The following is a 13,947-nucleotide window of genomic DNA, read 5'->3' as shown; positions in this document are numbered from 1 at the left end:
AAACTCAATTGTCTGTATTATAATTATTAGACGATTCAATCGAATTACATAATTTAAACCGAATATTTTTAAATTTTTTGATAAAAAAATAAATATATCCCTAACTTTTTGTTTTGTAGACATTTAAATCTCTAAAAATTTAAAAATACAATTAAATGTCTAAAAAAAATTAGATTTATTTTTATTATTATAAAAAATCAGTTTTATTCTAATTTGTTAAAAGGAAAAATCTAGGGAGCCAACAATTTTATTGTATTTTGGTCAGTATGTAACCAGCAAAGAAAGGTGAGCTATTGGATAAAATTTCACACCAATCTCACACCATTAAATCATCATTGATGACTACCAATCACAAATATTACTGGTCTCCTAATATTATTCTTTGTTAAAAAGTTAAAAAATAATGGATTCATTAATACGTCCAATAATAATGGGAGACGTAAGCGTTTTTACGGAAAGACGTTTTACGCGTCTCTCCCTATGATTAAACCATTAAACCATGACCAGTTACTCAATCGATTTATTAACCGGTTTGGTTTTGGCAACCTTGGTGTTATTAGATTATCGAGAAAGCTTCAATTCTGTGCAAAAAAGGCGAAGGCCAAAGAGGCCTGAACATTGAGCAAAGTTACTGTGACGAAGGGAAGAGAGAAACGAGCACCGAAAATGCTGAGAAAACTTCTACGCCATCGCAGTTACATAGCCAACAATGCTTACTTGCCATCGCCAAAACGCTCCATGCTTTCTTCTCCCTTCTCCTTCTTCTCCGCCACATCCTCTTCTTCTTCTTTTTCTTCTCCTCACACTCATTTCGTCGAAAACGTGGACGACCCAACAAAGAGCGCTTCTTCTGATTCTCATTCTGCACCCTCTTCAATCTCCATCGACCGCTCTTCCCTTTACAACCCACCTGGTATTATTCTCCTCAAACCCCATTCCTTTCTTCTTCTGCTCCTTCTTTTTCTACCACTCACTCTTATTGCTTCTCTCAGACCATTCCCACACGCCCAATTCGGATCCTGACCTCGTCAAGCACCTCAAAGGGATCATCAAGGTTCACCTTTTTCTTCCCTTCCTTGCTTGAATTGGATTCTATCATTGTAGTATGTTAAAAGTTGTAAACTTTATATCCTATCATTGAACTTGACAATCTATAACTAATAGTTTTGAATTCAATTTTATATCATATTTAAAAAAAAAAAAAACTATTTTCCCCCTTTTAAACCCTTATGGTAGTATTGAAATATTCAGCTTTAATAAATGCTTGTGGCTTGGTGCTTATTATTGTTGAATTCCCAGTTTCGTGGAGGCCCAATCTCAGTAGGTGAGTACATGTCAGAAGTTCTGACGAATCCTAAAGCTGGCTACTACATCAATCGAGATGTTTTTGGAGCAGAAGGTGATTTTATAACCTCTCCTGAAGTAAGCCAGATGTTTGGTGAGGTAAGTTCAATTTTTCTTTTATGAGCCATGAACTCTAGTTCTATTGTGTTTTCCATTTTCATAGCTTGGTAGATGGATTCTAATGTCCTGTTCAAGGGTGCAAATTTAGGTCCAGAAGCTAACTTTACCATCTTGAGACTAAACTTTTATGAGCTTATGAGTTGAGTTTTATGATTAATGTTTATCTAACCTGCAGGGTTTAGGTGAAGTCTCGAATTTGATTATTTTGATCTTGTTTATGTAAAAATCAGATGGTTGGTGTCTGGGTGATGTGTCTATGGGAGCAAATGGGGCAACCCGAAAGAGTAAATCTGATTGAACTTGGTCCAGGTCGAGGAACTCTTATGGCTGATCTTCTTCGGGTATGAAACCACACAATGTTGATATGCTTTATATTGGAACCTCTATTCAAGTTTCTGGATCTTTTGGTTATACTGTTAATTGTGCATTTAAAGACAAGATATCATTATGATTAGCAAAGTTTCAACATCCTATAGGGTGCTTCAAAATTTAAGAATTTCACAAAGTCATTGAATGTACACCTGGTGGAATGTAGTCCAGCACTACAGAAGCTTCAGCACCAAAAGTTGAAATGTGTTGATGAAGAGAATGAAGCCCAAGATACTGTTAAAAGAACCATCAGCTCATTGGCTGGTACTCCTGTTTCATGGCATACCTTGCTGGAAGAGGTTCCTTCAGGATGTATGTTATGTTGTGCAATAACATAGATATTGTATTGTTATACTATATTCAAAGAATGTCATGACCAAGCTCTTCCTTTGATTGGCAGTGCCAACAATTATCATTGCACACGAGTTCTTTGATGCCCTACCTATCCATCAATTTCAGGTAATATTATGCTCGTGTTGCTTAGATGAATTCAAACCAAGGACTTCTTCCATTTATCTTCCACTGTGTTTTGGCTATTTGTCATTTTGACATTATTTCAACCTTTCTGCTTTCCATTTTATTGGCATCATATTTCTATATAGTGTGATTTTCTTTTCTATGAACAGAGAGCATCTCGTGGCTGGTGTGAGAAAATGGTCGATGTCGCTGAAGATTCATCGTGAGTGTTTCAGTTTAATACAATTTTGTCTATGCTTGGTTTAGACAAAATTGATACCTTTTTACATTTTATGGACAGGTTTCGTTTTGTTCTATCTCCACAGCCTACACCTGCTACTCTGTATCTATTGAAGCGGTGCAAGTGGGCAACAACTGAGGAGATATCAAAACTTAATCAAATTGAAGTTTGCCCCAAAGCTATGGAGTTAACTGAGACCATTGTCAATAGGATAAGTTCCGATGGCGGTGGCGCTTTGATCATTGACTATGGCTTGGACGGAGTCATCTCAGACAGTCTCCAGGTTAATATCTCTCCCTACTTAGAAATTCTCTTTAATTGATGTGTTTGGTGAATACATTGTTCAATGGATTTATGAATTTATGCAGGCGATACGGAAACACCAGTTTGTCGACATACTAGATAATCCTGGATCTGCTGATCTTAGTGCCTACGTTGATTTTGCATCAATCAGACATTCTGCAGAGGAAGCTTCAGGTGTTTTTTGCATTTCCTCACGATTCTAGGAGGAGTGCATACATTTGCTCAAAAACTAAATATCAGTTTCCAACTAATTTAATAATATATCAATGCAGGAGAGGTGTCTGTACATGGGCCAATTACTCAATCTCAGTTTCTTGGAAACCTTGGAATAAATTTCCGTGTTGAAGCACTGCTTCAGAACTGCACAGAGGAGCAGGCTGAATCTTTGAGGACAGGTTATTGGCGCCTTGTAGGTGATGGTGAAGCACCCTTTTGGGAAGGTTCAGATGATTGTATTCCAATTGGCATGGGTACCCGCTACAAGGCAATGGCAATAGTGAACAAGAATCAGGGTGCTCCAGTTCCTTTCCAATAAAATATAAATAAAGCCAACGTAAGAGTAGTTTTAGAGCTTTTTTGGTTTATATTTTATTGTAAGAGTTTCATGTTGTATAACTTTCTCATCATAATAAGGGGAAATAACAATTAATCTCTCTCCACTAAGCTATGTACAACTACATTCTAACACCCTAAATTACCAAATGGTGAAAAAATAGTATTCTGCTGAATTTATTTTCAAATAAAGCACATCTATGAATAATTTAATATTAATAGAATTATATTGTTTATGATGTAAAATTGTATATTTACTTATTTAGCAATAAAGGGTGCATGAGCCAAAGCTTGGAATATTATTATTAACAACAGTGAAGAAAGAGTTAATAAGAACTCACTTGATATGTTTATCATCAGAATCCGTGAATAAAGTACATGTCTCACTAACATTCAACCATTAAATAGGGCTCAGACAATGGCCAAGGCCACAGGATCAATTTCTAGTTTCTATTCAGCTAATCAACTCCGCCTATGTTACACGTGCGGTACATAGCCGGTCCCAAGCCCGGATAAAGGAGGAGGGTTGTGTTAGGTCTTCGGCAACCAACGTAAAAATATAGCCGAACCCCCATGACATGAATCAAAGACATTATTGCGCTAAAACTAGGTCGTTGCCCGGAAGCAACGCGCCGTATGGCTCGAGTACGGTGTCAAAGCAAGAGCCGCTGCATCGGTGCCCGGATGTAGTGTTAAATGAGCAAGGGTTCTCGCGTTTTCGTGAACGGACGAGGGTAAATAAGCTAGTTCACAAAGGAAAAGGTAAAGGTCGAAGCGATAAAAGGTTGAGATTTGGGACATGGAACATAGGCACTCTAACAGGAAAGTCCATGGAGGTGGTGGACACCATGACAAGGAGGAAGATTAACATTATGTGCCTACAAGAAACGAAATGGGTTGGTGCAAAGGCTAGGGAGTTGGATTCTTCTGGTTTCAAACTTTGGTATACAGGAAAGGTGAAGAATAGGAATGGAGTTGGAATAATTGTGGATAAGCAGTGGAAGAAGGACGTAGTTGATGTCAAGAGGGTGGGAGATCGGATCATCTCTATCAAACTTGTGGTGGAGGGAGGTGCTTTCCATGTGATTAGCGCCTATGCACCGCAAGTGGGTTTGGACGAACAACACAAGATAAGGTTTTGGGAGGATCTAGAGAGTTTGGTTCAAGGCATACCTATGGGAGATAAGATTTTCTTAGGAGGAGATTTAAATGGCCATGTTGGGAGAGAAGTGACTGGATATGGGAGTATTCACGGAGGCCATGGTTTCGGGGTGATCAATGCCGAGGGTAAAACTATTTTGGACTTTTCCTCAACTTTTGATCTTCTCATCGCAAATACATGTTTTAAAAAGAGAGACGAACATCTTATAACCTATAAGAGTGGCATGACAAGCTCTCAAATCGACTTCTTCTTGTTGAGGAGAGTCGACCGGAAATTTTGCATTAACTGTAAAATTATCCCGGGAGAGAGTTTGACAACACAACATAGGGTGCTCGTCATGGATTTTCGCGTTGAGCAAAAGTTGAGGAAAAGACATCATACGAAGAACCCAAGGACGAGGTGGTGGCGGATGAAAGGTGAGGAACAAAGAAGCTTCCTAAGACGGGTAGGAGAAGAGGCAAAGTGGGATGGGAATGGAAGCGCGGAAGAGATGTGGAGGGAGATGGCAGAAGTTATTAGAAAAACAGCAAAAGAAAGTTTTGGTGAATCTAAAGGAATAGGACCAAGAGACAAGGAGTCCTGGTGGTGGAATGCGAGTATACAAGAAAAGATAAAGATAAAAAGGGAATGCTTTAAAGAGTGGTCTTTATGCCGCAATGCAGATAACTGGGAAAAATATAAGGCGGCTAAGAAAGAGACAAAAGTGGCTGTAAGTGAAGCAAGAACAAGAGCATATGAGGGTCTCTACCAGTCTTTGGGCACGAAAGAAGGAGAAAAAGGTATATATAGAATTGCAAAGAGCCGGGAAAGAAGAATGAGAGATTTGGATCAGGTTAAGTGCATAAAGGATAAGGATGGAGAGGTGTTGGCTCAAGAGGAGAAGATTAATGAAAGGTGGAAGAGCTACTTCTACGAGTTATTTAATGAGGGACAGAAGACTCTTCCGAGCCTTGGTCGATTGTGCACAAGGGAAGAAGATCAAAACTTTGACTACTATCGAAGGATTCGAGACTTCGAGGTAAAAGAGGCTCTAAAGCAGATGAAAAATGGCAGGGCAGTAGGACCTGATAATATCCCGATTGAGGTTTGGAAGGGTCTTGGAGGAAAAGGCATCAACTGGTTAACCAAGCTTTTTAATGAGATTTTAAGGTCAAAGAAGATACCTGATGAGTAGAGAAAGAGCACCTTGGTACCTATCTACAAGAATAAGGGGGATATACAAAGTTGCGGAAATTATAGGGGGATTAAGCTTATGAGTCATACTATGAAGTTATGGGAAAGGGTGATAGAACGGAGGTTGAGAAAAGAGACACAAGTAACAGAGAACCAATTTGGATTTATGCCAGGCAGATCTACCACTGAAGCGATATACCTATTAAGAAGGATGATGGAGAGGTATCGTAGTAATAAAAGGGATCTACACATGGTGTTTATTGATTTGGAAAAAGCGTATGATAGGGTACCAAGGGAGGTCTTATGGAAGATTTTAGAAAAGAGGAGAGTAAGGATCGCATATATTCGGGCAATTAAAGACATGTATGATGGGGCCACAACTAGTGTGAAGACTCAAGGTGGTGTGACAGAGGAATTCCCTATTGGTATAGGATTACACCAGGGATCATCCTTAAGTCCATACCTTTTCACATTAGTCTTGGAAGTACTCACAGAGCACATCCAAGAGCCTGTGCCATGGTGCATGCTTTTTGCCGATGATATCGTTCTTATGGGAGAGTCAAGGGAAGACTTAAATAAGAAGTTGGAGTTATGGAGAAAAGCGCTAGAAGTGTATGGTCTGCACATAAGCCGTAGCAAGACGGAATATATGGAATGTAAGTTCAGTTTGAGAAGGGAAAACTCAAATCTAGAGGTGAAAATTGGAGAGAACATCCTACGAAAAGTTACAAGTTTTAAGTATCTTGGGTGCATCATACAGGATAATGGAGAGATTGAACATGATGTAAATCATAGGATCCAAGCAGGTTGGTCAAAATGGCGGAGTGCATCTGGTTTTATATGCGACAAAAAAGTGCCTTTAAAACTTAAAGGTAAATTCTATCGCACCGCTATAAGACCGGCTATGCTGTATGGTACGGAGTGTTGGACGGCTAAAGGGGAGCACGAACATAAGCTGAGTGTGGCAGAGATGAAGATGTTGAGATGGATGAGTGGTCATACGCGATTGGATAAAATAAGGAATGAAGATATAAGGGAGAAAGTTGGAGTAGCACCCATTGTGGAAAAGATGGTTGAATCGCGTCTCAGGTGGTTTGGACATGTGAGAAGAAGACCGATAGAACATCCAGTCAGGAGGGTGGATGAGATGGAAGATGGACAAAGGACGAAAGGCAGAGGAAGACCTAAGAAGACCATCCATGAGATGGTCAAACGAGATCTACATGTAAACGGTCTCTCTGTAGACATGATACATGACAGAGCACAATGGCGTCGCTTGATTCATGTAGTCGACCCCACTTAGTGGGACAAGGCTTTGTTGTTGTTGTTTGTTGTTGTATTCAGCTAATCAATATACAAGGCTAATGAGTTAAGGGTTTACAATAACAGAATAAAGATTTTCAAGCGCATGAAATCAAAGAGAAGAACAAGTAGCAATCAGTAGCGGTACTTGGTGGAGTAATCCTTAGGAGAAATAACAAGACCACGTCCCTTCCTGGCACCCCTGTACACAGTCTCAACGATGTCAATGAACTCCTGCTTATCCTTGAGTGCCCAATTGATCTTGTTGTTGTTACCGGTGCCAAGATCGATCATGATGTGCTTGTTCCTGAAGAAGAACATGACTGTGCATGGATCATAGAGCTCGTACATGGTGTTGAAATCCGGCACCTCCGTGATGTCCACCAGGTATATCACCGCAAAACTCTTTATGGTCTCCGCAACCGCCGCCAGCACTTCATCCATCTGAATTTTCAAAAGGCGTTAATCGCATAGTAATAGATGAAATGAAAGGGTAAGCAGTGTGATCTACCTCTTAATTTAAAAGCTTCCCATCAGCAACCTTCAAAACAATACAAGAAGGCAAGAGATAAAATTGCAAATAGGATATTATAATTATAGAGATAAATGAATGAATCCCTCAAGCATGAATGAAAATGAGAGAGTAGGGTTTAGGGTTACGAACCTGCATGCAGGTGTCGTCCCAGTCATGGCCGAAGCGGATGACCACAACGCGTTCTTCCTCGGAGAGAATGGCCTGATCCACCGCCCAACCGGAGTGCAAGTGCGGCAGCAAGTACGACATCCTTTCTTCTCTCTTCACTTCCCTCCCAAATCGCAATCCTCCTACTTCTTCTTCTTCTTCTTCTCTAAATCTCTATATAGATAGATATAAAGGGGACTCGCGTATATAAGAAGAGGCCAACAGAAAACAGAAGTGTCTAGAAGCGCGCTTCACAGAAGTTCGTTATAAACAGCTCTCTCAGCCTTGCATATTCTCAGCGTCCTCAAAACGCAGCCGTGTTGACCTTCTCCAAAAACACACTTCTTTTTTTCCTTCCAAAATTATCCTTTTTTTTAAAAGGATTCTTTAAAGAAATAAAATTCATTTCAATTATAAAATTATCAGAACGCCCACAAAACTGAATTAAACGTTTTAGAAATTAGTCACCAAAAAAAAACGTTTTAGAAATTAGTTATTAGTTCCGAATTTCACAACTATGTTTAATTTAGAAAATTCTATCCTAAAAAATCATTATAAAATAAATTTTAGAATATGCATAAGATTTGTTTTAAAATTATACAAGTATTTATAAATTCTATACTTTCATAAGAATAGAAATAATCTGATAAGTTAATTGTCAGAATTCAATTCAAATATAAAATGAAAGATTTATTTCATGCATTAACCGAGTCCCACAAATAAATTTTTGAGAACGGCAATGGGTTTGATAGTTCAAAGTGGTGACAAATGAAAAGGATTTTCCTTTTCATTCAATAAAATCCATGTATTTTTCGGGTTCAACAATCAACATACATTACAAAATATCCAATCACAATGATGTTATGTATACTCTTTTTTAGTTGCACCAACTTTAAAAGACTAGGAAGAAGAAGAATATATATATATATATATATATATATATATATATATATATATATGGAGAGAGAGCATACCTAACACAATTCTATTGTATACATTGTTTTGTGAGATAGTCCATACTTCAGATAAAATCATAAACCATATATCATAATGTTTTACTTTACTTTGAGAGTAATTTAATATCGTTATTGGTGGAACAAATTATAGGTAAGGATTAAGAAAAGGATTGTCAACAACACCGTTACACCAAAGTTCTCAATTAGATACACAAATATCGATTCTATAACATAAATTACTCCCAAAGCCAAAAGACATGAAACATTTATCCAAACAATCATAACTATCACCAAAGTTGACAGGGTATGGTTCTGAAAGTACAATATTATTGTTCATGAAATTATGCAAAATAAATCTCTTCTTTTACTGCTAAATTTATTTGATGCGATAAGGTAAACATTTGAAACTAACGGCAAACACAGACTCTTCAAGATTTGTTGTTCCCCTTTTCTGAGCTGAAGTCTGCTGCAAAATCAAATGCATACATGTTAGACATCACTATGCGAATTATCCTCTGAAATTTTTTTTCTCCCTGTTTGTGTATCTATGGACTTTCTAGATTTAGATGAAATTTTAAATCTCAATCACTTGTCAAAATGTTTGCCAAACACTAAGTTGTATATTGTATATACCATATATCTCTTATATACAAACTAGGAACAACCAACAACCAATCTGACCAGGTATATCATAAAAAATAGAAAGAAACTTTTGAAGGAAAACCGCATAATCCTTGCACTCCAACAGTTGAACGAGCATCAGTTATATCTCATGGTGTCACCACGAAAAATAACAATCATAAAAATGTCTAGTTTTGCTAGGAAACCAACTTTTTCAGCCAACTAAGTAGCAAACGAGCAAAGATTAAAAGGGTGTAGAAGATAAATGTAAAGGGAAAGAAAAATGTTGGCATGAAAAGTTGCTTCCCAATATTTTTCCAAAAACATAATGGTGGTAAAAAAAAATCAATGTATCATCAGATTTGATAATATGGTTCCCTTTCTTCTGTTTTTGGACTTTGATTTCTAATGTTTGTAACACATAGATGTCTATAATGATGCATTAACTATTGATAAGTTGATTAATAAGTAACAACAATGATCTCAGACAACAAAATAACCATCAACTACAAAAATATTGCAACCACATAGCACATGCCAGCAACAGAATGGACACATTGGGTGTAGATTTTATTGCAATAACCAATAAGTTTAACTTTGATGCACTTATAGACCATCATTGAAACATATCTGTGTTTTTGGATGAGCATTGACACGTTGAATGTGGACAAGAGTCATTTTTTCTACATAACAAGTCGGGTGTGCATAAAACTTAAATACAATATGAAGATAATAACACATTCCATAAACTCAAGTCTCCAACACTAAGATGATGAGGAAATTGAAGAAGATCATACCTAGTGTCCACCACCATGGCCATGATCATCGTGGCCCTCCCAAGGATGCCTCCAACCCTAGAAAAAAACGCACACAAAAATCAATAATTGGATTGATTAATTTGATAGAAATGGAAATAAAGAAAGCTTGAGAGAGGTTAGAATTGAAGATTTTACCAACACTACAGGACCATCTTGCTTTGCTCTGTAAAACACCCAAAACCTGAAGAACACAAAAGCCGAGACATGGTGAATATGGATCAGTAGCGAGTGCAGATCGAAACGGAGAAAAAGAACGAACGAAACTAACCACATAACAGCACAGAGACCCTTGCCGGCGACGGTGTGCCACCGCTTAGGTTGGTGTATGGTTATGCCTTTGTAGGTTGTGCCCTCGCCGTGGCCTCCCCCCATTTTCGACTTCGATCTGCGAATTGGGAAAATCGGAATGATTCAGTACAGAGTGGAATCTCACAGTCACACACGACCAGTAATCAAATCAGATCCGACCCGCTACCACAAACACCCCCCTATCCTATCCAACCCGGCCCATACTAAAGCCCATATAATTTGGGCCTCTATTTAAAAATGGCCCATTCAAACCGTACCTCAGGATTTTGTTCAAAAATAAAAACCGTACCTCAGGACGGCGAGGGAAGAGCTTCAAAGACGGGAACGATGGGAGGAGGTGGAGATTACGCCGGCAATGATGAACACGATGATCGGGTGACAAGAGGGTGAGAGCGACCTTCGATGCCGAGCAGGAAACGCTTCTATCTTCTCCATCGCCCACTGCTGGTTGTGCTATGGATGAAATCAGTTGTGCCGCTTCCTACGAACAATCATGATCGACTAGTTGCTGCCGGCGAGGAAGACGAGGACGATCGGATGCTATTCTGGTGAATAAAGGAGGACGATAGCAGACTGGCGAGGGGGACTTTCGGTGACGCTGTCATTGTTCAGAGCGCCGCCGCAACGTAGGTTTGAAATCCGGGTTAGGCTGGGGCATCGGGCTTCTGTTTTGGGTCTGGGGCAGGTTGATGGCCCGGGTCCTGATCAAAAAATAAAATAATGTCAAAAGTCATCAATATTAATTGCTAAACATCAAGCACCAGTGGTCTAGTGGTAGAATAGTACCCTGCCACGGTACAGACCCGGGTTCTCGATTCCCGGCTGGTGCATTCGGAGCCATGACGAAAAGAACTTGTGATGGAGGGTCCTTCACATCTCATCAATTTGATGATTAGAAGTTCGACCGAGCTCCTATACTATTTGAGTTAATTTTTGTTGAATGCATAGTATTTTAAAAAATGGAAAAGGTTAAGAACAAATCTTCGCTCATCTTCTATTTTATTACCTAATTATTAGTAACACAAATATTAGTTCTCTAAGAAATCTGGAGAAGAAAATAATAAAAAGTGTGGATTTTGTGAGAGTGAGACATTTAACAAACTAACGTTTTTCTTGTGAAAATGGGTTTTGTACATCATTTTTGTTATTATTCATATTCAAGTCAAGTATATTCAACTGACATTACTTTACTACATCTTCATTGGTTTTGAACCAACTCTCTTTGACCAGGTTGTTTTGGATTATCATAGCTAACTCATTTGGTGCTCTTTTAAGTATGGACAAATTAAACTCATCTCTAATTGAGGTTTTCTGAAATTTAACATGACTCATATCTATTTATTTGTAAATAGAAGGGACTTGTGAGGTAAATAAATTCCAGTGTTGTTAACAGTAGTAGCTGGTATATATTACAATTCCCTTTATCACATATGAACTAAAAAGGAATACAGAAGAATACTATTGATTTGAACTAAGTGGATCTCAATTCCAATTACATTAATATTTCAAACACGACAATAATCACAATATAGACATAAGTACACAACAACAAAAGGTGGAACAAACTAATTCTAAACCCCTATAAAGAACAGAAAATACATATCCAATAATGTTGATGTGGAGCAAACATCAAAATGTTAAATCAAAAGGGACCTTGTTTAATTGGGTGTTCCGGTAAGTTCTTGTTCACCAAGAAATGTTTAATTAGCTGAAGAGCTTGCTTAGGACGAGAAGTTAGAACCTGATGACCAGCACTTCTTACTATCACAAATGTGAGCCCATCATATTTAATCGTCCATCCTCCCACCTGTAAAAATACAATATTCAAAGAAGACCAGGCCTGAGACCATCTTGGACTTGGTAGAGCTTATTGGAAGGCAGAAAAGTACTCGAACAGAGTACCAAATGGAAAGTCACGATACAGGGTATAGTAAAATTCAAAGAAGAACCATGGTTTGGTAACTTACCTCCCTTTCAAGTACAGAAAGAAGACTGCAGTGATGGAAATCTGATCTGGCTAAGACAACTATTTAATAAGATAGGGGGTTGGAATACACAGCTCATTCAATCTGCCAAATAGCCATTGAAGAAGGTGAAGATTTAGTCAGGTGGATAAAGCATGATTCAGGTCAATACAATGTTAGTCAGGTGGATAAAGCATGATTCAGGTCCGTACAATGTTAGAACGGGATATGAAGTAGCTTACAAGTTTTTTCATAAGCTTATGGAAGATCTTCATGTTAGATTTTAAAGTAGACAACTATGGAGGAGCATCTGGGAGGTTCGATGCCAACCAAAAATCAAGGCATTTCTTTGGAAATTTGCTCACGAAGGGCTAGCAGTGAAGACAAATCTTCATAAGAGGATACCTCAGATCCCCAATTTATGTTCGCGATGTTCTTCACTGCCAGAAACGCACCTCCATGCTCTGATTTTCTGTCCGGGAGTTGTGCAAGTCTGGAATCCATCACCAGTAACAAGTGTGATTCCCAGAGATTCGACTATGAAACCATGGGAGTGGTGGTGTCAGTTGATGGAAACGGTGAGAAGAAGAAGAAACTCAAAAGAAAAAATCAGTCAAGTGGGTTACCTTCTATGGCATATCTGGTTGTCCAGGAATGCTCTCATTTTTGAAAATTGCAAAATTGAGGTTAGAAAAATTCTGTCCCAAGCTCTGACATTTGCGGAAGAATTTGGGCGACTTGGGAGGCATAGCAACTGAAACTAGAGAGGAGATAATAGCTTGTCCTTTTTGTTTTAATCCCTACTGCTTTAGCTTGGTATCATTGTTTCTGGGAGTTCCCCAAATTTTTATTACTGTATATGCTTATCCTTGTTTGTGTGGGTATTGTAATTGAATCATTTAATTGCAATAAAAGTATTACCTTTAGAAAAAAAATACAATATTCAAACCATATCCCATAATATATAATTGGTTTAATTACTTTATTAATCTCTATAATTTCATAGAATTTTTAATTAGGTTTCTATATATTTTTGTTCAATAAGGTCCTTATACCATAGGTTGCTGCATGCACAAGGCAGGATTCGAACCCTCGACACTTGTTTAAACGGACGAGTGAGCTGACCACTCGACCAACCCAAGTTGGTTACCTATATAATTTAATTATTGATCATAAGTTGTGCATAATCTAACATACCTGTCTGCTGGTATACCAAAGACGTTTCCAATCATCTAGCCGATTTGTCAAGGGGAGCAGCTGCAAGGAAGGCACGATTCAGTCTCCCACGCGCAAGGGGAGAGGGAAACGTAGGTTTGAAATCCGGGTTAGGCTGGGGCCTCGGGCTTCTGCTTTGGGTCTAGGCCAGGTTGAATATGTCAAAAGTCATAAATATTCATTTGAGAAATGTTATAGAAACTTATTTAATTTCGTCATTAATGTTTATGCTAAATATCAAGCACCAGTGGTCTAGTGGTAGAATAGTACCCTGCCACGGTACAGACCCGGGTTCGATTCCCGGCTGGTGCATTTGGAGCCATGATGATATGAACTTGTGATGGAGGGTCCCTCACATCT

General features: G+C 38.5%; 3 protein-coding genes and 2 non-coding genes across 7 annotated transcripts; 3 read left to right on the top strand and 2 right to left on the bottom strand.

Moving 5' to 3' along the window:
• The first annotated feature begins 518 nt into the window (after positions 1-518).
• LOC112789206 (uncharacterized) lies at positions 519-3,577 on the top strand. Its single transcript, XM_025831002.3, has 10 exons — positions 519-913; positions 993-1,054; positions 1,300-1,443; positions 1,695-1,805; positions 1,941-2,145; positions 2,234-2,292; positions 2,460-2,512; positions 2,591-2,813; positions 2,899-3,007; positions 3,106-3,577. The coding sequence occupies exons 1-10, from the start codon at positions 667-669 to the stop codon at positions 3,366-3,368; spliced, it is 1,476 nt and encodes a 491-aa protein (XP_025686787.1). The 5' UTR covers positions 519-666; the 3' UTR covers positions 3,369-3,577.
• Positions 3,578-6,974: 3,397 nt separating this feature from the next.
• LOC112789205 (thioredoxin-like protein YLS8) lies at positions 6,975-7,970 on the bottom strand. 2 transcript variants are annotated; one of them, XM_025831001.2, is made up of 3 exons: positions 7,687-7,867; positions 7,534-7,563; positions 6,975-7,466 (listed from the first exon to the last, which is right to left on the bottom strand). In XM_025831001.2, the coding sequence occupies exon 3, from the start codon at positions 7,464-7,466 to the stop codon at positions 7,158-7,160; it is 309 nt and encodes a 102-aa protein (XP_025686786.1). In that variant the 5' UTR covers positions 7,534-7,563; positions 7,687-7,867; the 3' UTR covers positions 6,975-7,157. The 2 variants fall into 2 exon arrangements, with proteins under 2 accessions (XP_025686786.1, XP_025686785.1); XM_025831000.3 differs by lacking the exon at positions 7,534-7,563 and having other exon boundaries at positions 7,687-7,970.
• Positions 7,971-8,845: 875 nt separating this feature from the next.
• On the bottom strand, positions 8,846-10,652 carry LOC112789204 (NADH dehydrogenase [ubiquinone] 1 beta subcomplex subunit 2). Of its 2 annotated transcripts, none has more exons than XM_025830998.3 (4): positions 10,368-10,652; positions 10,235-10,280; positions 10,079-10,135; positions 8,846-9,126 (listed from the first exon to the last, which is right to left on the bottom strand). In XM_025830998.3, exons 1-3 carry the CDS (start codon positions 10,469-10,471, stop codon positions 10,079-10,081), a joined length of 207 nt encoding a protein of 68 aa, XP_025686783.1. In that variant the 5' UTR covers positions 10,472-10,652; the 3' UTR covers positions 8,846-9,126. The 2 variants fall into 2 exon arrangements, with proteins under 2 accessions (XP_025686783.1, XP_025686784.1); XM_025830999.2 differs by having other exon boundaries at positions 8,846-9,123; positions 10,368-10,531.
• Positions 10,653-11,165: 513 nt separating this feature from the next.
• On the top strand, positions 11,166-11,238 carry TRNAG-GCC (transfer RNA glycine (anticodon GCC)). Its single transcript has one exon. It is a non-coding gene; the product is annotated as a tRNA-Gly (tRNA).
• A 2,590-nt stretch (positions 11,239-13,828) lies between these two features.
• On the top strand, positions 13,829-13,899 carry TRNAG-GCC (transfer RNA glycine (anticodon GCC)). Its single transcript has one exon. It is a non-coding gene; the product is annotated as a tRNA-Gly (tRNA).
• Positions 13,900-13,947: the final 48 nt, after the last annotated feature.

Source organism: Arachis hypogaea, chromosome 3, assembly GCF_003086295.3.
Source record: "Arachis hypogaea cultivar Tifrunner chromosome 3, arahy.Tifrunner.gnm2.J5K5, whole genome shotgun sequence".
Lineage (NCBI taxonomy): Eukaryota > Viridiplantae > Streptophyta > Magnoliopsida > Fabales > Fabaceae > Arachis > Arachis hypogaea.
Note: the sequence above shows the minus strand (reverse complement) of the source record. Positions and strands in the feature narration are given on the sequence as shown.

Bases quoted from the DNA above. Each gene is read 5' to 3' on its own strand.
- LOC112789206 (XM_025831002.3), top strand. From the start codon at position 667: ATGCTGAGAAAACTTCTACGCCATCGCAGTTACATAGCCAACAATGCT. The intron at 2,513-2,590 runs GTGAGTGTTTCA...TTTTATGGACAG, and splicing joins GATGTCGCTGAAGATTCATC to GTTTCGTTTTGTTCTATCTC. The intron at 2,814-2,898 runs GTTAATATCTCT...GAATTTATGCAG, and splicing joins TCATCTCAGACAGTCTCCAG to GCGATACGGAAACACCAGTT.
- LOC112789205 (XM_025831000.3), bottom strand. From the start codon at position 7,806: ATGTCGTACTTGCTGCCGCACTTGCACTCCGGTTGGGCGGTGGATCAG. The intron at 7,467-7,686 runs GTTCGTAACCCT...TTGAAAATTCAG, and splicing joins GGGACGACACCTGCATGCAG to ATGGATGAAGTGCTGGCGGC.
- LOC112789204 (XM_025830998.3), bottom strand. From the start codon at position 10,471: ATGGGGGGAGGCCACGGCGAGGGCACAACCTACAAAGGCATAACCATA. The intron at 10,281-10,367 runs GTTAGTTTCGTT...TGTGTTCTTCAG, and splicing joins GGTCTCTGTGCTGTTATGTG to GTTTTGGGTGTTTTACAGAG. The intron at 10,136-10,234 runs GTAAAATCTTCA...GTTTTTTTCTAG, and splicing joins AAGATGGTCCTGTAGTGTTG to GGTTGGAGGCATCCTTGGGA.